The sequence below is a fragment of the Colletotrichum gloeosporioides genome, assembly GCF_011800055.1.
Source record: "Colletotrichum gloeosporioides strain Lc1 chromosome Unknown consensus_79, whole genome shotgun sequence".
Taxonomy (NCBI): domain Eukaryota; kingdom Fungi; phylum Ascomycota; class Sordariomycetes; order Glomerellales; family Glomerellaceae; genus Colletotrichum; species Colletotrichum gloeosporioides.
Genome location: NW_025544724.1, coordinates 17,608 through 38,912, shown reverse-complemented (window position 1 = coordinate 38,912; position 21,305 = coordinate 17,608). Strand labels below are relative to the sequence as shown.

Genomic DNA, 21,305 nt, shown 5'->3' with positions numbered 1-21,305 from the left:
TCAACAGCTTTTATGGAATCAACGCTTGTGGGAAGTTTGAGGGCATGGATTGGAGCCGCATCGTAAAGCTCAAATTGGCAAGAAGAGGCGTCATCCCTGTCGAAGACACTCCCAGGTGGATCAAATCTTGTGGGCGTTTGGAAGAATTTGCCTTGTGGGCGCTTACTGATTACGACGACTTGGAAGATATTCTTCCGGCTCTAACATTTCACGGCGAAAGTCTCAAAGTTCTCAAGCTAGATATAGGCGGGTGGGGAGACACGGCAACGCGCCTTCGTTCCCTCACTAAACTGCCCTGTCTAGAATTACTAAAGATAACTGTGGATGAATTGGGCTTTGGCAGCGATTGTTTGCTGCGAGAACTTCAACCGTCGCTGAAACACTTGAAAATCAGTGGCTACATCGATGGCTACAGAGAAGAATTTATCTGGTTGGCTAAAGAAGTTGAGGGTGGCAAGTTTCCTGACCTCAGAACTATAAGCTTCACTGAATGGGAATGCGACGGGGATCACGAAAACAGTTGTCGTCTAGTAGACAGTGAGTCTTGGGAAGGAGGCGTAGTTGGGTGTGACATGGGGCAGACCCTGTGTGATGTGAGAGAGATGTTTTCAGCGCTGGGAGTTACAGAACCGACGCCTTGGGACAATCCTTGGGACAATGATTGCACACCGAGGGAGCTCATGTACCACCTTCTGCTTGAAGATACCATCACCCCTTGAATTAAGGTGTAGTCACAAAAGCTTTCAGCTACTAGAAGAAAGGCCGAAGGTTTTTTTATGACACAGAACCATTGCACAAAAGCTCCCATTACCCGGATGATGATGCGTATAGTGCGATAGGATGGGCACCGAAGAGCTAGCTTGCTTGTCGAAGTCATCAAGGTCTGCGGCTGGCGACTTAACATGACGGGCTTTGTCAACTTTCGCTCGAATCTTCGTAGCCGGCTGTGCTTTTGTGGCCCCACGCTTCAAGTGAAAATGAGTCGCCTGTTACGGGTCCCCATCAAACCGAGAAGCATAAAAGGTTCTAGCGCACTTCTCGGGCACGTTTCCCCGCAATCTGCAACCTCGATATCCAACAGTCCGGTTATCGAACTCCGCGAACCCACCTATGCTGCTTCGCTGCACCCCAGATTTTGCCCAGTGGGGTCAGTAAACGGGCAGCTCCTAGGAAGAGTTTGATGATTCAGTGGAGGAGAATAGGTGACTGACTGGTCTTCACACGGATGGCATTTTCAGGTCGTCATGAGGCTGACATAGCACCAAACAGTCTAGCAATATCATGAAGTATTGAATTCACCACAGACTCCGTTTTCCAGGGTGTCCCGATCTATGAGGTCTGCGATTTCGGGAACTCGCTGGCGAAACAGACTGCCCACCGTCCAGTTCTTCAGCTGCCGTAGATGTTCTTCGTAGACCGGGTTGATGGTTATTTCAGACATTTCGGGACCATCTGTAGCCACAGTGATGAGGACCAATGAAGGCTCGTAGGTCCAGCTTACATCAAAGCTCGAGCTGTAGGTGGCTGCCCAGTCGTCGAGGGTGATGTCGGGATTCGCGATAAGATACTCCCGAACTCGAGGCCTGGTATTGTTAGCATTAATACTGGATCAAACTACGCCGCTATTACAGAGTCCGCCTACCAAGGAATTCTATCAATCCAGGCGGCATGTGGTGTGGTGAGCTGTGCAGGCACTGGCCTCAACCAGGATGGCATTAGATCCCAACTTTGCTTGTCGAGGAGGACCATCCACTAAGGCAATGAATCAGCTTGTATTCATAACGAATCATTAGCCATAGATTGCACATACCTTCAAAAGTAGTGCCATATTCTGAAATACGGCTACTTGCTTCGGGAGGGTCTCTATCTCGGGATACGTCCGTACGACGTCTGCAACAACGTTGCTGATATCATCTTCCGATCTTCCTTGCTGTTGCACCAATGCGGAAACCTTGGGCTTGAGGGTATAGGAGGATGTGGATGTCAGAATACTGCCAGATCGAACGGAATCCACGAAGCCCTGTAAGACTTGGTCCGCAATGCAACCCGGCGCAGTATTCCGGGAAGGTAGCTCCCATGGACTATCAGAAAGCCGTCTTTCAAATACGAAGGAGTCATCGCCGGGTCCAGAGTTATCATTTCGTCCCATCAGGCTCAGCTGCAGTGCAGCATTCTGTGCTCTGAGCTGTGCGTTCTCACTCTCGAGAACCCCAATTCGTGTTTGAAGCATGGCAACATCTTGGCTCCTCTCCTCCATCGCAGAATTCAAGTAGGCGATTTGGTCGTTTAAGTTCTGTATCGTCCACTTGTTACGATCACGCATGGCTTGTTGAGATTTTCTGTCTCTGGCCCGCTTCTTCTGCAGTTCGACATTCTGCTGTGTCATCCCAGAACTTTCCTGGACCGTCGACGAGCCCACCGAGGAGGGAGACGTGGCCGACTGAACGGAGGCCGACATAGATGGCCGTCGAGGCATAATGGGTCTTCGAATTGGTGATGAGAGGTCTAATTGACAAGGGAAGAGGATGTGTCTTCCTAGCGAAGTAGAAACGACGTGCAAGTCGTGTTGGGGTACCCCAGAGAAACAAGACATCCGGGCCAGGGTCTGCTGCGGGGTCAGCCACTCGCACAGTAGGGAGGATGTCACTGTTTACGCCACGATTTTGGTTCGTGAAAAGTCAGAAAGCTCTCCGTCTCGTGGGTTTCTGAAGTGGCACTCGGGCCAGTTTGATTGATGTGCTCCAGAGAACAAACAGGGACTAAACAACTCGCTGGCTGCTTGCTGTGATATGATCGAAACACTCCAAAAGTCTGCTATCAAAGCGACACTTATTCCCACACACACTCAGCGGTTGTTGGTTCGCTGCAATACCCCCCTCCCCTTGGCTTCCTGCGAAGCCAAACTATTATGCTCATCACCTCATGCGACGCTCGACCTTGTTGGTCAGGTGCTTCTGGGCATCCATCGAGAACAAGCAGCCGACAATGGCGATAGCTCCGAAACCCAAACTAGCGAGATAAACGGTCTCAAATGCCTTGGAGTAGGCAGTAGGCAGGACCTTAGAGACGGCTTCCTTGACAGCCGTGCTCAAGCCTGGAAAGGTCTTCAACTTGTTACCTTGGATTGCCTTTGCGAGCGCGGGAATCTGGCTGGCGGGGAATCCTGCAGCAGTAGCTGGCTGGGTGATTGCCGCGGGGATGGTGGTGGCGAGACGGTTGGACAAGATCGAGGTGTAAACAGCAACGGCGATAGAACCTCCTGCGGAACGGATGGATGCCAGCAGACCCGAGGCCAGACCGATGTCTGCCGGCTTGCAGAAGAGGGGTGCCAAAGCGAGTGACGCGAGCTCGATGAATCCTACGAAGAAAGGGCCCAGAATCGTGAGGGCGATACCAGTGTTCAGTGTCTCAGGGGTCAAAGAGGCGAGAGCGCCGACGAAGCCAACCATGGCGAAGGTCGAGAAGATGATCCAGTATCGGACGTTTCCTCCCCACTTGACGATTGCACCGGCACACACCTGGCCAAGTGCAGTCGAGCTGGCCACTGTAGAAGAGAGCCAGCCACCGTAGTTGATATCCGTTGTGTATAAGGCCTGAACCTGTTGAGGCCAGAGGAGAACGGCCGAGTAGTAGAACATACTGGCAACCGTTGCGCAGCAGACGAGAGCCATGAAGCCACGGTTGGCAAAGAACTTGACGGGAATGGCAGGATATGTAAGGTTCGCGAACGCCTCCCAGCAGAAGAGCGCAACGAGGAGGCCAACGCCGATAACCAAGCTTGAGATAGTTGCTGCGGAGTCCCAGGGGAACATGACTCCACCCCAAGAGACACCCATCAAGAGGAGGGTCAAGCCGGCGGTCCACAAGAAAATTCCGAGATCTTCGTCAGGGGTCAGCGGCGGGTCAGACGAAATGTAACATGTTGGACTTACAATCAAGCTCTTTGAGCAGCTGTCTCTTGGTTTTGCGGTCATGAAGGAGTTCGAACGTTGGCGGGTGGTAAAACAGGTACAGAAGGACGATGGCAAGACCAACGGCAATGATGTTGATGTAGAAGCACCATCTCCAACTCAGCTTGGGGTTCTCGACGAACTTGCGAGCTGCCGTTGAATTAGATATGAGGTCGGAGTTGTGCAAATGCTAGACTTACCGATGATGGGGCCAAAGGTGGCGATGGGCGCATTTGTCGCGAAGATGCAGGAAAGAACCATAGGTCGATACTTGTTGGGAACCAGTTCGCCAACCGCAACGTTAAAGCTCAGCTGCACCGTCTCTCCTAACCCGTAGATCGCTGCGCCGATGATGAGGGTGTTCACATTTTGCGCAACGGCGCAAACAATGATGCCTACAATAGCGACGCAATTGCCGCCGATGAAGAACCATCGTCGACCGAAGAGATCGGACAAGCGGCCGAGAATGGTGTAAGTAAAGGAAAGGGAGAGCGTTCGGGCAATGTTGACCCAAGAGATATATGGACTCGGACCTGGAATGATAAGTATAATGTCGCAAAATGAACAACGAGATGATGTTCTCACCAATATCGGCGTTGATAAATGTCAAAACGTTGGTCGGCAGGATCAAGAAGATGTATGCCGATAGTGCAGATAGACAGAAACCCTATTGTGATGTCAGCGACCGCCGAGCCCCTCTTCCAACAACACGTTTGACCAACCGCCATAGCACCCAGGAATCGAGGAGACCAGAAGTAACCGGGAGGCAGATCATCTCCAAGAGCTTCGAATCGAATCGAATCGGAATCGTCTCGGTCATTCTCTATGTATTTCTCCAAGGTGTCCATCCGTTCGAACTCGCGAACGGACTCGTTCTTGGAGATATCCATGATGGGATATCGGGATGTCGTTATGCGGGAGCCAGCTCGCAATAGCAGTACCGGATTTCGATGGACTTGAGAACAAATGCCGAGTAGGTGCTAGACGATGTAAATGGAGTATGCGCCTCGAGGCCGTGCTCGAAGTCTTATACAGCCTTTGTGTTTCCTTCCATTGACGAAAACCACCGGTGCTGGATATGTGGCAAGCGTCGAGGATTGATTGACGGAATAAGGGTGAGATGAACCCCTCAAGCAAGCAAGACACTACCAGACACGCAAGTCTTGGTTTGCCCCGTCCCGTCTGTGGCTGACACTCCCTTCACTCGATCTTTTCTGCCGCCGTCCGGGCTTCACCGTCTTACACGTTCACACGGCATACGCACGCCAGGTGTCCCCCGGAAAACTCGAACCTCTTCGAAACTCCTTCATGGAGTCCTGCTCGCGGGGCGGGGGCCTCTCCCTGCGCCGTTCTGCGGGGAAGACCACCGCACGAGCCGAGCGCCCTACGTGTTGGCCCAATGTCCGGGTGTCGCATTCTGGATGTGACGGGCGCTGATTCATTAGCTTACGCTGACTCAAAAATGGCGATGTGGGATACTCCTTTGTGCGATTGAGGCGCTCTATGGTAGTTGAAACTGGCCTTGGTTGCAGAATAGGCTGCTTAGCTCGTGGCGGACTATGGACATCAAGATCCCACCACCTGGTCTCTGCCTGCATCTAGTGACATCGATGTGCGTCTGCCAACCCAACTTCCCGGGACCTAGCAAGCCGGGTCCTGAAGACGATCTCTTATAGCCAAATGTAGGTTGGACCTGGCTTCTTCCTCCCTCGACTGGTTTCGGACGAAGGGTCTATTCAGGCCAAACATCAACCGGCAGGATGAGAAGCATTGAAGCATGTAGAACACACAGAACTAGTTCATCCGGCACGGATGCGCAGGTGGCTTTTTCAACACGGGATCTTATTTTCCCCTCTCAAACAAACCCATTTGCATGAGGCTCGTCACAGCTTGCTGCCTTTCCACCGGGGTTCCCGTTTCTCAGAGAATGCCTTGAGGCCCTCGAGGATGTTCTCCCCCTTTTGCAGCTCCGCAAATTCCTTCTCGAGGGTCCATTCGACCGCTCTCTCGACCGCGGCCGTCTCCCAGCCCTGTCTCAGCCCAGCCCTGGTACAGATGATGGCATCCGGGGAGTTGATGGCGATCATCTGCGCATAACGCACCGCTTCCTCGACGACCTTGTCCTTGGGCACCACCTTGTTCACAATTCCCCATTGTTCCATCTCTTGCGCTGATACATTGCGCCCCGTCAGGGCGAACTCGCTCGCTCGTTGGAGACCGATCGTGCGGATGAGTCGTGGCAGGGCGCCGCCTATTGCCGCGATGCCGCGCTTGACTTCTGGTAGGCCGAAGTATGCGTCGTCTGCGGCGACGACGAGGTCGCAGTTGACGACAAATTCGCATCCACCGCCCATCGCAAGGCCATTGACCGCTGCTATGACTGGCTTCTTGCCCAGGCGTCGAGATAGGGGTTTGAATGCGGGTGCGTTTCCCATTCGTTTGCTTGGGTCGGCGTCGTCAGCCATGCTGTTGTTCCATTCCTTGAGATCTGCCCCTGCGGAGAATGCTCTTCCCGTGCCTGTGATAATCGCGACGCTGAGTTTCGGCTCTTGGTCGAACCACTTCCATACCGAGTCCATCTCCCACTGCGCGGCTGTGGACATGGCGTTGAGGTCTTTGGGTCTGTCCATGCGGACGAGGAGGACCCGAGGCGCAGGGTAAGATAGCCTGAGAAACGTAGGAGTCGCCGGCGGCGGCGTTTCTGTTGGTGATTCTCCCATGGTGACTGGTATCAAATCGGACGTCGCGGGCGAGTATGGTGGATGATGTTGAGCCTATCGTCGCAAGACAGAGAAGCTATCGCGGCAGCCAGAGACAATGGCACAGACGGTGATGAATGGCAGCGGCTGCCACATGCCACCGTCGACCAGGAAGTCTAAACCAAGCAGGATGATCCCGGCCCTTCAAGACTCTAGAAAGAATGTCGAAGCTCACGGACAATCCCCCCGCTCCACAGCCTCCCGCAGCCTGCCTCGGCGGCTGGGTGTGAGGCTCGCATGGCACGCACCCCCGATGCTCAGAACACTGGGAAAGTCCAAGACGGTGGCTGCTCCATGTTCAGTTGCGGTAAAGGGGGCACTGACTCGCTGGTGCACATGGCCCGCTACCCAATCGCAACGGACGGGAAACACGTTTCCGGCGTCTTTACAGCGGGGAACGGGGGGAGGACGGGAAGCGTGGGTTCCCCCGCAGTGATACGCGACGTGGGGGATGATCCCTCCTGCAGGGGCGCTAATGATTCACTTTCTGGCGTGGGATGCTTGCGAGGGGAACGGCTGTTAGAGAGAGTTGGGGGCTGTGTTATGTTGGCTTTGCGGAAGTGGTCGTCCGTCTCCGCGGTTGTGCAGCTGGAGCTGGGGTGCTCGGTTGTGTGGTGACGCGCGCCTCGGAATGGCTTCGTGCCACAGTCCCGGCTATCGGTTGGATGCTTGGGAGGTAGAATGAATCTTGACCGAGCTGATTGACCATCTCAAGCGCACTTGTTGTGTCGGTATTGGTTAGCAAAGCTGGCGCTGATGAAGCGAGAGTAAACATCAAGTTTGAAGACAACTAGCACAGCCGAAGGCCCCGAACAACGACAATGTCGACGCCGAGAACGAAGAATCCCGTCCCGTCGTGGATTGAAAACCCATATCCTCACATCGAACATAGCTTGATATCTTTCCCACGAAAACATATCCTCCTTGTTACGATCAATCGGCCGGATCACATGAACTGCCTCCCTGTGGAGGCAACGATCGAGCTCGGCGCACTATGGAAATGGTACGATGCTGAGCCGGAGCTGCGATGCGCCGTATTTACAGGCGCCGGAAATAAAGCCTTCTGCGCGGGAATGGACTTGAAGCAAAGACTGGACATTATCAAGACGAACGACGTCGCGTTTGAATATCCGCAAGGGCAGTTTGCCGGCATGAGCAATAGGACTGGGCGAAAACCCATCATTGTCGCATGCAACGGGCATGCTCACGGTATGTTTGAGCAATTGTCCTGAGGTGTGCAGCCACTGATCCAAAACTTCAACAGGCGGCGGTTTCGAAGCGATACTCAACGCGGATGTCATCTTCGCCTCGCCAAACGCAACATTTCGACTCCCTGAAGTCCTCCGCGGCGTGTCAGCTCTTGCGGGCGCCTTGCCGCGGTGCATGATGCTGTTTGGGAACCATCGCACGATGGATCTGATCCTCACGGGTCGCACAATGTCGGTGGAAGAAGCTCGGGAATGGGGATTGGTTAAAGAGATCGTGCCGCAAGAAAGGCTGCTCGAGAGAGCACTGGATTACGCCGACGAGATTGCGGCATTGAGTCCCGACAGCGTTATCATCTCGAGATTAGCAGCCAGGGAAGCTTGGGAGACCGGGGTCAGCAGAGCAACCATGCGCGGACAGGAACTTTGGGCGGAGGCGATGCTCAGAAGTAAGAACGCGTCAGAAGGACTTGCGGCCTACCGCGAAAAGAGAGATCCAAAATGGTATCCATCGCACCTGTAAGTGTGCGATTTTGGGCGGCTTCACAGAGTGGACCATGCACCTGGCCATCATAATGAAATGATTGACCGTTCCTGTCATCCAATAAACAGCGCCGATGGTTTAGTGGTAAAATTCTCCGTTGCCATCCAGCAGCGTCGGGGAGCCGGGGGTTCGATTCCCCCTCGGCGCATTATTTTGCCAATCAGTAGGAAATGCACGATCACCACCAGGTGNTTTTTTTTTTTTTTTTTTTTTTTTTTTTTTTTTTTTTTTTTTGTCTCATGTCTGTGATGCATAAGCCCTTGGCGCATGTCACCAAGCCACGATTAGAAACAAAACGGTCGCGTTTATGGGGCTGTGCTTAACGGCTCATAGAGCCCACGGTGTCCCGCACGGGTATGAGCCGTTGGCCTTGTCACCGTTCATCGACTCAAGCAAAAGAAGGCCTTGGTCACTTTCTGACTCGGGAGATTCTTTTCACGATGGTATTTGTCGTGTGACACGGGCAGATCAAACTTCGCGATCTAGTCCACGTTTGGACGAAGATGAGACTTGGCGCGAACTCTGCATCAGATGTTGATTACAATAAATCTATGCTGTGCAGTCTGCCAACACATCCCGGTCCATCCGGATTTCCGGACTCTCGGCAGACGCATCACAGCTTCACTTTCGCATTTGCAATCTTGGCATATCCATTCGATCTGGAATAATTGTCAGCCACTCAATCTTATCACGCCGCCGATATCACTTGGCCGGGCGATAGGGCAACACTTACAGCGCAACTCTGCCGTCTTCCTTAACGACCGTCTCAAATATGACATCGTCCATCCCTCCTTCGGTCTTGACCACCCACATGCGAGTTTCTAGCGTGTCTCCGGGATAAACAACGCTCTTGAACCTTGCGCCATAAGCCTTGAAGCGGTTGGGATCGCTGTCGCCTAGCTTCTGCAGGAGACCGTGGGCGGCCATGTTCCACGTGCCGAGGCCGTGGAGGATGGAGCCCTTGAACCCAGCACGCTGACCGAACGCCTCGTCGGCGTGCATCGGGTTGTAATCGCCGCAGAGGCGGTAGAGGAGGGCGGCTTCCGGGGTTGTCTTGATCGTGTGCACGGCGTCCGGCCGGCGGTCCGGGGGCGTCACGGCCTGTTTTGCCGGTCCACGGGGCCCGCCGTAGCCTCCCTGTCCGATGCCGAATGCAGTGGAGGTCATTTTGGTGTAAACGGTTTCTGTGTTTTTGTCGACAAGCAGCTGCTCTGCTTCCAAGATCATGGCGCCACCTGCACATCTGATTTAGCATCACTGGCCCTATCATATGTCTTGCCATCTTCACTCACCCTTGTCATAAACCCCAATCACCTTATTCCGAACCTCCAAGTCCAAGCCAGCCGAGGACACCGGAATTGGACGGATGATCTCGATGCCTCTTTCACCGTCTACAGAACGCTGAGCGTCGAAAGGCGGAACGCCTGGAACCTGGCCCGACGTTGTCCGCGCGATGAAGTCGAAAACATCCTGGTCTGTCTGCTTGAAGGCGAGGTTGATGGGAAAAGTGGGAAAGGCGGCGAAGTGAGGGTGGAGCTCATAGAGGAAGTGAAGCTCGTCTTTCTTGACACCAATCGCGTTGGCCTGGGCGCGTGTTAGTGATGTGATTTACAGCCAAGCCTGTGATGTGTCTAAGATTTGGACTCACAAAGAGGAGAACATCGCGGCGGTTGTAGCTGCACTTGATGGGTGGATGTTGATAACCTGCTGCTTTCCGAAAATCTACGTTGTCGTAACGGCCTGAAGCGTTCTTGACGGGCACATCACTAGAGGCCATCTCTCACGGGTTATATCTGGCTCGGGTGCGTGTAAGTTCGGGACGTATTATGACGAGGTGGAAATGAAAACGCGGATGATATCGGCGGGATACGGCTACAGGGGCAGCAGGCCGCTAAATATGACAGTTGGCTGCAGATGATTCCCTGTCGGCAGTGCGCTTTAGTGGCCGGCTTGCCTGTATTCCCCGGGTTTGTCGGCCGAGGTTCCCCGCAGCTGAGCTGCTTGTTTGTCCTCGGTCCAAGACGTGACGAAGAGTAAACAACGTTCGGTCATCATCGGAAGTGTAGCATTGAATCATATCATGGTCTTCGGAATCATCTGGGGTTGTATTGGATACACCTCGGCAGATATCATAATCTGGCCTGCTCAGCCATGTTCTCTGCTGATCTCCGACGCCAGTCTTCAAGATTGACCAGATCCAGGGGTAAGTCAACCACTCTCGCCCGGAGGAACTCGCCTACACTCTTTGCAAACCCATCTAGGACACTGCTGCTACTAACCCCATCCTGTAGTATCCCCTTGACTACAAAATGCACCGCCCAGAGCCCTGGAAACTCACACCTTTCCACCACGTATCTGCCCTGCCAGTCATCGCCAAGAAGCTCGATGAACTTCTGTTTTGTCAAAAATGCCTGGAGCCACGGCCAGGCTGACTTGTGCCGTACCCAGAACCCAATGTTCGCGTTGCCGCCCTTGTCCCCGCTACGGGCAAAGACCAAATCTCCCAGCGGCCTTTTGGACGTCTGTGATGGGGAGACCTTTGTCAATGGTGTTGGAGGATCGTAATCATGTTGACGAGGTATTGACCCGCAGTCTGTCTCTTGTCTTGCTTCAACCGTGATGTTCTCCAGGCCCTTGACAAAACTGACGGACAAGGGGATCTTGGACTGTGGTATCAACGCGGGGAAGTACCGCACAAACGGCCGGGGCTCCATCGTGCGCCAATCCATCCCCAGATGCAGTCCACAGTAGCCCTGTAAGCCGTTGTAGAATACAGCGCGTTTGAACTGCTCAAAGGCCTCCTTTTTATGAGACTGGGCGAACATCCGAAATTGCACGGTGGCTGCCTTTTGCGACCGCGGATTTGTTGCTGCCGAGCCGTACTTCTCGATGCTGAAGGTTGTAAAGTCTGACTGGCTGATCTGTCCCATGACTTGGCTCTTCAACACTTCGAACTTGAAATCGGTGTCCAGACCAGCCGCGTAGGCAGAGATCTCCGCCTGGAATCCTCCCAGCAGACAGATGGCCAGCTTGGCTGTTGGAGGCGGAGGCAGTCCTCTGATTCCAGATAGTTGAATACGCCCCTTTGATATTTGACTGAACTTGGCATTCTCGATGTCGGCAATGACGTCCGGGTTTAGGTAGAAGGACCCTTGTATCTCATACAATAGCTGCGCTTTGCATGTATCAACGGACACAAGCCCGTTAGACCCTTCCGGCTTCGTGATCACCACCGCGCCGTCCGCCGCAATCTCCGCAATCGGGAAGCCGGCGTGGTGGAGGTTCGGAACTTCACGCTGGCCGCAGTAGTTGCCGCCCGTCACATACGGGCCACACTCGATTAGATGTCCGGCCATAAGGCTCGCCGCGAGCGCGTCGTACGCCGTCCCCGTCCAACCGTGCCACCACCTCGCGAGTCCCATCACCGGACTCGCATCCGTACACCGGCCGCACACGACAATATCCGCCCCGGCCTCCAGCGCCCTCACGATGCCCGCGTACCCGGTGTACGCATTGGCAGCTAGAAGCGCCTCCTCGCCGCCGGCCCCTTCAGCCCGCGGATCAAACTCAACGCCGGGCTGGTCGAGATGCATGACTCGCCCGAACGCGCCACGTTTGACCGCCTCCGTCACGTTATCGCCGCCGACCCATGCCACCTTGACATCACCGATGCCAAGACTCCTAAAGTACGCGTCTGTCCGCTCGGCCAGCCCCCGAGGATTCAGCGCCCCGCCATCGTGAACGATCTTGATGCGCTTCTCGGCCACCAGGCGTGCCGCGTCGCCGCCGTGCCAGGCAAGCTGCTCGAGAAAGTTGGGCTCAAAGCCCAGCTCCGGACGCGTCTGCAGCTCGATGGCTTTCCATGCGATGTTGAACTCGGCGAGGTAGTCGGCTGTGATGGCGTCGACGTTGCCGTACTTCGCGAGACGATAGATCTGGTCGATGCCGTCGTTGATGGCGCCCGAGCAGTTACCGATGCGGATGGGACGTCGGGGTGTCATTGTGAACAGTGAGGAAGACGGTAAGTGTGGATGATGCTGTTCGCTGCTCCGCTTGACGAAACAACCCGTGGAGAACGCAATGTCAAACACGACAATCGTTCACGAGAACGAGGCCATCACCAGACTGTTCGCCTACCAAAGCCGAGCCAGCAGGTGCCGAGGTTGCCGCCGCCGCCGCCGCAGCCGCTCGAGCTGCCCGCCTTGACATTTACACCTTCGGCAAGGAACGAAACACACACAAGGATGACCGCCGGAACTTCTTATCCAATGCCTCGCCTGCGGAAGCTCCCCGATGCGACCGAAACTAATGATTCAGTGGTTTCATGCGGAGAATCTTCGCTCCCCGCACGCCGAATGCTTCCCCTCCTGGTGGTAGTGGTGTGTCTTGGGCGACGTGACACATTCTCGACCGTTCTGCCGCTTCGTTTTGCCGCCAAGACGTTCCCTGTCCGTTCCCCTCCCCTCCCTCTTCGAGAGGAGAGTCCGCATTGACAGAAGAGCCGCGGATGATGACAACCAGACGGCTGGATGCACGGCGACTCAGCAGGCGACGTTCGGACGGCGGTTGGAAATGCCTGCTTCTCGTCGAACCCATGCCGCATCGTACCGACAGATTTGCGGAAGAGACAAAACGAGTTCTCAGTCACGCTCTCTTTTCGCTGGTGATTCAGCAGGCTGCTCATTGTCGAACTCGTTCATCCGACGATCCCGACTGTGACTGAACTCAAAGTGATGCACCGACCACCGCGAACATGAGGACGTACACATCACAGCCCATCGACATACCACGCGACTTGAACCTCACAGAGCTGCTTCATACTACGGCTACATCAATACCGGAATCTCATATCATCGCTTCGGATAGCCTGACGAACCGCAGCATTACGCTTGGAGAACTTCGCGACCGCGCCGGGAGAATCGCGAAGGGGCTGAAGGATGGACTGAATCCACCGGATCAGGCTCGTTGGGCGATTGTACTTCCCAACAGCGTCGAGTTTCTGGAAATGTTCCATGCTATCTTATGGACTGGGGGTGTTGTGAGCCCGGTTAATCATGCACTCAAGTCGTCAGAGATCGGTCATGGTTTCGCGGTATCAAGGCCGCACTTCATCGTTGCGTATGGTCCAATTACGCCGGCGATTCAGGACGCTGTCGCTGTTGCCGTGAAGGAGCTATCTACGCTGGGAGTGCAATGGGATAGTCCGACAATACTCTCGATCATCAAACCCGCAAGGGGGGTAAAACATATCCCTGATGACTTCATTGCTTCATCGCGGCTTGCGATACCTCACTGGCCAGACACATCGAGGCGGTTGGCATCAATACACCTCTCGTCCGGAACAACCGGAAAACCAAAAGGGGTTGAGCTTACACATCTCAACTTCGTTTCGAACGTACTTCAACTCGTCGCGCTTGATGAAAAGCATCAGATGTTCAACGTCTCGTCTCGGACAGTGGCCTTCACGCCGTGGGCTCACATCGCTATGACGACAATGCCTCTATTTCTTGGGCCTTATACTGGCATGTTCCATCACGCAATGCCGCAGTACAGCATCGATAAGTTTGGCCAACTGGTCGGTTCCAACCAAGCGACCTCGTTCCAGGGGGTGCCAAGCGTTGTACTGAGCCTCGCAAACTCGGATGTAACGGAGCGATTTGACTTTTCAAAAGCCCAGATCATCAACATCGGTGGTGCTCCGTTGAAACCAGAGCAGATCGAAAGACTGCTCAGGCGAGCTCCATGGAAACTCATCCAGGCGTACGGGATGACGGAAGCCGCTGGCTATGTGGCCTACCAAGCCTTTGACGAGAAAGTCCCCGACGGCTCGACTGGAAGGCTGCTGCCTGGCATTGAGGCAGCGCTCAAGAAGGAAGGAACAACTGAAGATGCACCGGAAGGTGGCCCCGGAGAGCTGTGGATCAGAGGACCCAACATCACTCGCGGCTATGCATTTAATCCAAAAGCCAATCAAGAAGCATTCCGCATGGAAGGTTGGTACAACACAGGAGATGTATGCCGTTTCGATAGGGAGGGAAGACTGTTCATCGTTGGACGCACAAAAGACTTGATCAAGTACAAAGGCTTTCAAGTCAGTCCGTCGGAGCTAGAACAGATCGTCAACTCACATCCTCTTGTCAAGGAAGCGGGTGTCGGGGCGTTATGGGATGAGACCCAGCTGACCGAAGTGCCAACTGCGTGGGTTGCATTAAAAGACGGAGACATGATGAGAAGAGAAGAGATTCGTCGGAGACTAAGAGATATTCATAAGGTCGTTGATAACCAGGTAAGTGGCTACAAGAAGCTTAGAGGTGGGGTATGGGCAGTCGAGAGACTTCCTAGAAATCCGACAGGCAAGATTCTGAGAAGGGATCTGGTCAAAATGACCGATGGAGAGTGTTCCTTAGACGAGGGAAGAAGATTTGTTGCGAAACTCTGAAGTCAGATCAAATCAGGGAGCAGCTAACGGAGGCTGGCTAAGCGACGTTGAGGACCCAGGCCTCTTATCTGTATACCCAGAAGTATGTTGTACCAGCAACACTCACGTAGCCATTACCTTTGTCTCAAGAATATTCGACTCAATGGTTCACAAATCCTCGGTTTAGATCATCGTCAAAATGCTGAAGCTAAATGTGATGCGGCAAGTGTCGGTCATTTTCGAGCATTCAGTGTACGTCGATCTTGTTCCATGCAGCAACCTGTCTCCACCGAATTCCTTTCTTGCCAATCCGGATAAACTCACGCAGGTGTGAGATGCTATGCGGGGACATCCAGGCACTACCTCTTTAAGAATGCTACCATCCCAGCAGAAGATTAGCATTGTATGACATTGCATTCGAAACCCAGATCCCACAACCTACTATCTTGCATTGAAAGCTGATCCTGAATCGATGCAACTATGAGTGAGAGGATCTTGATTGTTGCGATTGTCCCTTTGTATAGCACAGAGGCTCGAGATGATGTGCGTATACTTCAAATCTTCTACCATCCAGATTTTACCATCCAGATTTGAAGAACTGACATCTCCGGATCAGGCATTGCGTAAACTATCGTTCGGTGCACAGCATGCCTTGACAAAGGAACCCGGTACATCGAAATACGCAATCTTCCTGTCGCGGGACCCAGAGAAACAGAACACCATCTACGTCGTCGAGGAGTATCCGTCCAAGGCCGACTTTGACGCTCACATGGCACTTCCACACGTCCAGAAGTTGGTATCATGGATGAGCGCAACCAACCCGAGTCCACTTGCTGGTACCCCGAGCACTCACTTTCTATCCCTTCCATCCGATGACTTCTTATTCTCGCGTGCAAAGGTGTCTGAGCACAAAGAGAAGGACCCCTGGGTTATCATTGCTGAGTTAGGCTACCGTCCTGATGGATCGGAAACATCGATACCATACTGGCAGGGTGTTGTGAATGAAGGACGAGAGAACGAGGGAGGAACTCTTGTCTACGGATTGGCCAGAGATTCTGAGGATAGCGAGAAGCTTTGGACTGTTGAAGTCTATGAGAGCGAGGCATATTTGAAAGACGTCCACGTCAAAAGCACGGCAATCGCGGAGAGCATCAAGAACACCAAGCACTTACGGACCGGCTTGACGTGGACGTTCCTGAGCTGGAAGGACGGGTTCCTGCACAAAGACAACTAGACTAGGATATTCTATTTACTTCAGATTCCATCTAAATATCACACCTAACGATACGATCATCAAAGTTTGCCTCTTGGATATTGATCACGATGTGACAAGCAGCTCGTAACTTGTGAGCTGCCTAGATAATATTGGCACTTCACAGTTTCGATGATTGGACCCTTAGCTTCCTCACACGCGAAATGACTACCTTACACAAGTCCTGGAATCCATGTTCCTGGTGCCCTAACTAGCAGCCTGTCATCATCCGGCTTGCTGGGTACCTTCGGCAGTAAAGCGGGGTGGTGTGCGGCAAAGGGTTCATCTGCGGGGAGGTCCGCCTTCATCTTGCATTTGACGGGTACTGAATCATTAGCGCCAACCTGTGGCAGACAATGACTGGATTGAAACCCCACTTGACAATGCTGTCGATGACTTCCTCAGATGCTGGTCCAATTACGGGTGCTCTTCATACGGAGTTTGCGGTGCAAACTGCAGGGAATACCTTATATTGTGGCTTTTTCACAGGCCGTTGTACGCATTGGAACATTGAAAAACAGTAGAAATCACTTTACAGACGAAGAAACACATTTCAAAGTCGCTTTGCTTTCAAGTTGCAGGACCTTGCTTGCCTCTTACTCACAGAACCTTGCACAATGGCACCGAGTGCAACCACCAACAACACAAATGGCAATGGCCATGGCGTGAAGCGGCCCATCCGAGTCGCAGGCTGCTCTGGAGGTTTGTCCGGTTCTCCTCGTGTTGATGGAACTTAGTCGCTGACCCTTTCGTCCGGCAGGTGTCTACGACCGCAAACGCGCCATCCATGACATGGCCAAGAACGAAGACGTCGATGTGATCACCGGGGACTGGATGTCCGAATGCAACATGACTCTTCGCGGATCTGATAAGCGTGACCGCCTGGCCCAAAAGTCTATGTCGTCTGGATCTTCGGTGGTTGCCAAAGGCTACGAGCCTTACTTCTTGGATGAGCTTGATCCAGCCATCCCCTGGCTAGCAAAGCGCGGCGTCAAAATTGCTGTGAACGCCGGGGCGAGCGATGTTCATGGGCTTGCTGAGGCGGTCAAGGAGCTCATAAGGAAGCATGACGTTGATCTTAAGGTCGGCGTTGTTGATGGCGATGATGTGACAGACGCTGTGTTGGAATTGTACAGGAAAGGTTACGTTCAGTGTCCAGGCCAAGGATTCACAACTGCGCTTTACTGACCATCAGATAGGCGAGAAGTTTCTGAATCTTCCCGCCAACAAGCCTATTCAGGAGTGGGGGTTTGATCCCATTTGTGCTCAGTGCTATCTCGGCGGCACGGGGATCGCAGAGTGCTTCAAGGCTGGCGCTGACATCGTCCTCTGTGGCCGCGTTGCAGATGCCTCTGTCACGGTCGGTGCTGCAATGTGGTGGCATGGATGGACCCGGGATAATTTGTCAGAGCTGGCTGGTGCTTTGATGATCGGGCACATCATCGAATGCAGCACCTATGCTACGGGAGGGTACTACTCGGGCTTTAAGGACCTTGGTCTCAATGATACTGATATGGGATGCGAGTACTTCAAATTCCCTACGAAGACAGTTTTCTGACGCATGTATAGATCCCATCGCAGCCATCGACGAGAAAGGAGAGGCTGTCATTACTATGGAAGAGGGCAAGCATGGCCTTGTCACCACTGCCACGATTGCCAGCCAACTTCTCTACGAGATTCAAGGGCCACTCTACTACAACTCAGACGTGACAGCCTCCATCGAAGACATGCACCTGAAACAGATCGGCAATAACGCAGTTCATGTTTCTGGCGTCAAGGGTCTTCCGCCGCCCTCAACTACCAAAGGTATGTCTTTCACGCCGACAACATGCCGTATTACATTTAATAACAAGACAGTCGGCATCACTGCCAAGGGCGGATGGCAAGCTGAGTTCCATTTCTATCTCACCGGTCTCGACATCGAAGAGAAAGCCGCCATGGTCGAACGCCAGACAAAGGCCCTGATGGGCGATCATATCAAAAAGTTTTCGTGTCTTCGCTTCATGGTCGCTGGGGCCGTGCCTTCAGACCCCCAGTCTCAAGAAGAAGCCACCGTCGACATGCGCATCTTCGCCCAGACGCGGGACCCTGACTTGCTCTCTGGAAATAACTTCGTTGACTCTGATCGTGGCTCATTCGCACGATTCTGCATCGAGAACTTGCTTCAGGGCTACCCCGGAAGTACAATGGCCCCAGACATGAGGACAGCCATCGGAAGACCGTTCTTCGAGTACTGGGTTAGCTTGTTGCCGCAGACCTTCGTCCACGAGACTGCTCATTTACCAGACGGGACAGTGGTAGACATCCCCGCGCCAACGAACGTGAGAGACTATGAGCGGGAGCAGCCGAGCTATGATACGGCGAATGCTGCAGATCTGAAAGAGTTCGGGGAGACCACACGAGGTCCGCTTGGCTGGGTGGTGCTCGGCCGCTCTGGAGACAAGAGCTCTAATGCTAATCTTGGACTGTTTGTTCGCCACGATGACGAGTGGGACTGGCTACGGTCGTTGCTGAGCACTGCTAAACTAAGAGAGTTGCTAGGCAAGGATGACAAGGGACGGCAGATTGACCGCTGCGAGTTCCCGAACATTCGGGCGGTGCATTTCCTCTTGAAAGATCACCTCGACCGAGGGTTCAACTCCACGAGCAGCTTCGACAGTTTAGGCAAGAACTTGTGCGAGTATATCCGGTCGAGACATGTGGATATTCCGAATAAGTTCTTGGAGAGAGGCAGAGTTTAGGGATGAAGGATTTCTCCCGCAGTCAGCTCCCATCGGATTTCTAATTCGTACAACTGCTTTCATTTAGTTGATTCTGTAAAACAATTTGCATGCTGTTGTAGATTGCATGCGTGTTCTCAGCCTGCCGCGTCGTCATTCATTGCCTCTCAGCCCCTGTTGCCAGTAAATCTGGTGGGGGTAGTGCGATGATTGATTGCACTGCCTACTTGGTTGCGAAGGGCCAGCCAGTGTCTTGTTCATGCAAGATAGAAATTTGAAAGAAAACAATTCTTGAAATGGCAGTCAATGAGCACTAACGTCACAACTCATGACGTGTTGTGTCTCTTAAACTGCCATCATCCCCGATCGTCGGATTGAGACACACCAGCATCATTTGACAGAATCTTATCTTATCAATCTGCCGATGTTCCGGTTGATGCGCCCACATCCAACAGTTTCCATGTTTGAGCGAATCAGAGCAGGGCTGTCAAGCACTTTGAACCCCGTCGTCGTAAGCATCGAGTTGTTCTTGTCCATAATTGGTTAGTGCTAATTGATGGCGAGCCCTTGAGACCCGGAAACCTGCGCATCGGTCTCCGGTATTTTGAACACGCGTCTTCGGGGCTCCGCCAAGCCTAATCCGAACCCAGGCCGAGTCAGTCCATGTTCAATAAAACCATCGACACCGCCGTTTGTGTTGTCAATGTGACTGTGAACCCGTTTCCTTGAACCGCGACGACTTGGACACGGACGAGCACGACATTTCCCTCCCAGCTACGACGCTGGACATTTGCCGAAATGAAGTCGATTCCTGATTCAATATTTCTCCTGCTTTCGCTATCCACGCTAGCACAATGCGACCCTGTCGAACTGCGACCTAGCGAAGAGTTCGCGCGGCGTCGGGGACCCCAGATCTTCAATGCAGTGCATGATTCCATGCGCCAGTGGGGCTCTTCGCTCCATCACAATGGCATGTCTTTCTTCCCAGCAACCGTCCCAGCCGGCGTGCTCCTTTACCACGGAAACAATAGCCCACAGTCGCCCTCAGAACCAGACTGGTTGGCGTATGAGATTGAACATGCGGAAGAGTTCGCACGTGGTCGTCCTAGCAGACCGCCGGGAGGAGGGCCCCCGGGCGGGCCACCCGGTGGACGCCCAGGAGGAGGACCACCAAGAGGACCTCCGGGAGGAGGCCCGCCTCCACCACCCGATCATGAGGATGCAGACCAACACGTTCTTGGTGGGCGGAGAGAGAAGCGCGCTGAAGGCGATGGTGGCTACTTGCACGTCTACCGAGCCTCAGAGGATCTCCACCTCCTCTACGTCGATGGCATGAGCGGCGGCAAAACTAGCATGGGAACGCTTGACTCGCAAGATTACCTACTGAGAGGCAGCAAAACCGACTCATGGACCGACCCTGATTCCAGCAAAGTAAGAGGGGGCGGGCCGATGGGAGAGCGTGAGCGTGCAGTTGAACTCTGCGACCTTGTGAAACCTTGGGGCTTACATGGCATCCTGCGTATGGAGGCTGGCTTTGAGATCATTATGTGCGACTTCACCAACGGCCTGGAGCAGGTTCAGGCCCAACGTCGCTCTAGCTCAAACCGGCGCAACGACCGTAACGGAGGCATCAACCGTCTTGAGACTCTGCGCGGCTGGGCAGAGAGATACCAGGGCATTGGCGCCTCACGAACGCTGATTGACTACTCATCCATGGTCTCTGCCTTCTTCTACCCCGTCAACCTGACAAACCCGAACGAGCGCCGACCTGATCTCCCGAGACTGTCGTACGTATCCGAGGCCGAGCTTGAGGTTATCAAAAACCACGTACACGAGGCAATCGAGTCTAGCAAAGCAGTCGAGAAGTCTCCGGTTGATTGGCAGGGCATTTCTGACCTCATCGTCGGTCGATTCGCTGACAGGATCGAGTTCATGGCCAGCACTGACTCACCGTCCGTCTTGCTGGAGGAAATTAACTTCATTCTGGATGTTTTCATCAACTACCCGGGCGACGAGGGAAAGCCTGATCTTGCCGAGGCCGCATCTCTCTGCAGAACCTTCTATCTCCAGATCATGACCCCGTCTACGAAAGCCGACCGTCTCTTATACGCGTCCTTCAAGACTGTGACTTCAGAGATCTGCTCTACTCTGTTCGGAGTGAGAGAGAAACTGTCTAGTTCATCTCAGATCAGCAGATCGGATGTCAAGGCCTCCACCGAAGCCATGCGATCGCTGATGGATTTCCTAGGATGGAGTCGTTTCAAGCGATGCACGGGTTGCAGTCTGGACGAGGTGTGCTTCATTCCCATGTGGCCGATGGGCAGCAAGGAGGATTACTATCACCCGAGCTGCAAGAACGGGTCGAGCCTTCATGACGGAGAAAGCTACTGGAAGATGTGAAGAGGAAACCAAATATGCTGATTAGCAAGCGTGCATTCAAATGGAGTTAATTTCATG

The 21,305-nt window shown here is 53.6% G+C and overlaps 7 protein-coding genes across 7 annotated transcripts; 4 read left to right on the top strand and 3 right to left on the bottom strand.

Annotated features, from left to right (window-relative positions):
- Window positions 1-1,279: 1,279 nt before the first annotated feature.
- On the bottom strand, window positions 1,280-4,840 carry GCG54_00015432 (putative HC-toxin efflux carrier TOXA; the record flags this gene model as incomplete). The annotated part of the gene is made up of 8 exons (XM_045415216.1): window positions 1,280-1,583; window positions 1,643-1,752; window positions 1,811-2,483; window positions 2,920-3,880; window positions 3,933-4,100; window positions 4,151-4,483; window positions 4,536-4,617; window positions 4,673-4,840. 8 exons carry the CDS (start codon window positions 4,838-4,840, stop codon window positions 1,280-1,282), a joined length of 2,799 nt encoding a protein of 932 aa, XP_045259214.1.
- Window positions 4,841-5,833: 993 nt separating this feature from the next.
- Window positions 5,834-6,670, bottom strand: GCG54_00015431 (Enoyl-CoA hydratase; the record flags this gene model as incomplete). The annotated part of the gene is made up of 1 exon (XM_045415215.1): window positions 5,834-6,670. The coding sequence occupies one exon, from the start codon at window positions 6,668-6,670 to the stop codon at window positions 5,834-5,836; it is 837 nt and encodes a 278-aa protein (XP_045259213.1).
- An 860-nt stretch (window positions 6,671-7,530) lies between these two features.
- GCG54_00015430 (Enoyl-CoA-hydratase) lies at window positions 7,531-8,437 on the top strand (the record flags this gene model as incomplete). Its single annotated transcript, XM_045415214.1, has 2 exons — window positions 7,531-7,918; window positions 7,974-8,437. The coding sequence occupies 2 exons, from the start codon at window positions 7,531-7,533 to the stop codon at window positions 8,435-8,437; spliced, it is 852 nt and encodes a 283-aa protein (XP_045259212.1).
- A 634-nt stretch (window positions 8,438-9,071) lies between these two features.
- GCG54_00015429 (Peroxisomal multifunctional enzyme type 2) lies at window positions 9,072-12,459 on the bottom strand (the record flags this gene model as incomplete). The annotated part of the gene is made up of 6 exons (XM_045415213.1): window positions 9,072-9,117; window positions 9,192-9,693; window positions 9,751-10,042; window positions 10,107-10,235; window positions 10,807-10,851; window positions 10,903-12,459. The coding sequence occupies 6 exons, from the start codon at window positions 12,457-12,459 to the stop codon at window positions 9,072-9,074; spliced, it is 2,571 nt and encodes an 856-aa protein (XP_045259211.1).
- A 752-nt stretch (window positions 12,460-13,211) lies between these two features.
- On the top strand, window positions 13,212-16,110 carry GCG54_00015428 (4-coumarate--CoA ligase-like 7; the record flags this gene model as incomplete). The annotated part of the gene is made up of 3 exons (XM_045415212.1): window positions 13,212-14,856; window positions 14,930-14,979; window positions 15,451-16,110. 3 exons carry the CDS (start codon window positions 13,212-13,214, stop codon window positions 16,108-16,110), a joined length of 2,355 nt encoding a protein of 784 aa, XP_045259210.1.
- A 635-nt stretch (window positions 16,111-16,745) lies between these two features.
- On the top strand, window positions 16,746-18,869 carry GCG54_00015427 (uncharacterized protein; the record flags this gene model as incomplete). Its single annotated transcript, XM_045415211.1, has 5 exons — window positions 16,746-16,830; window positions 16,889-17,269; window positions 17,328-17,624; window positions 17,698-17,934; window positions 17,986-18,869. 5 exons carry the CDS (start codon window positions 16,746-16,748, stop codon window positions 18,867-18,869), a joined length of 1,884 nt encoding a protein of 627 aa, XP_045259209.1.
- Window positions 18,870-19,646: 777 nt separating this feature from the next.
- On the top strand, window positions 19,647-21,248 carry GCG54_00015426 (uncharacterized protein; the record flags this gene model as incomplete). The annotated part of the gene is made up of 1 exon (XM_045415210.1): window positions 19,647-21,248. The coding sequence occupies one exon, from the start codon at window positions 19,647-19,649 to the stop codon at window positions 21,246-21,248; it is 1,602 nt and encodes a 533-aa protein (XP_045259208.1).
- Between the last annotated feature and the right edge of the window lie 57 nt (window positions 21,249-21,305).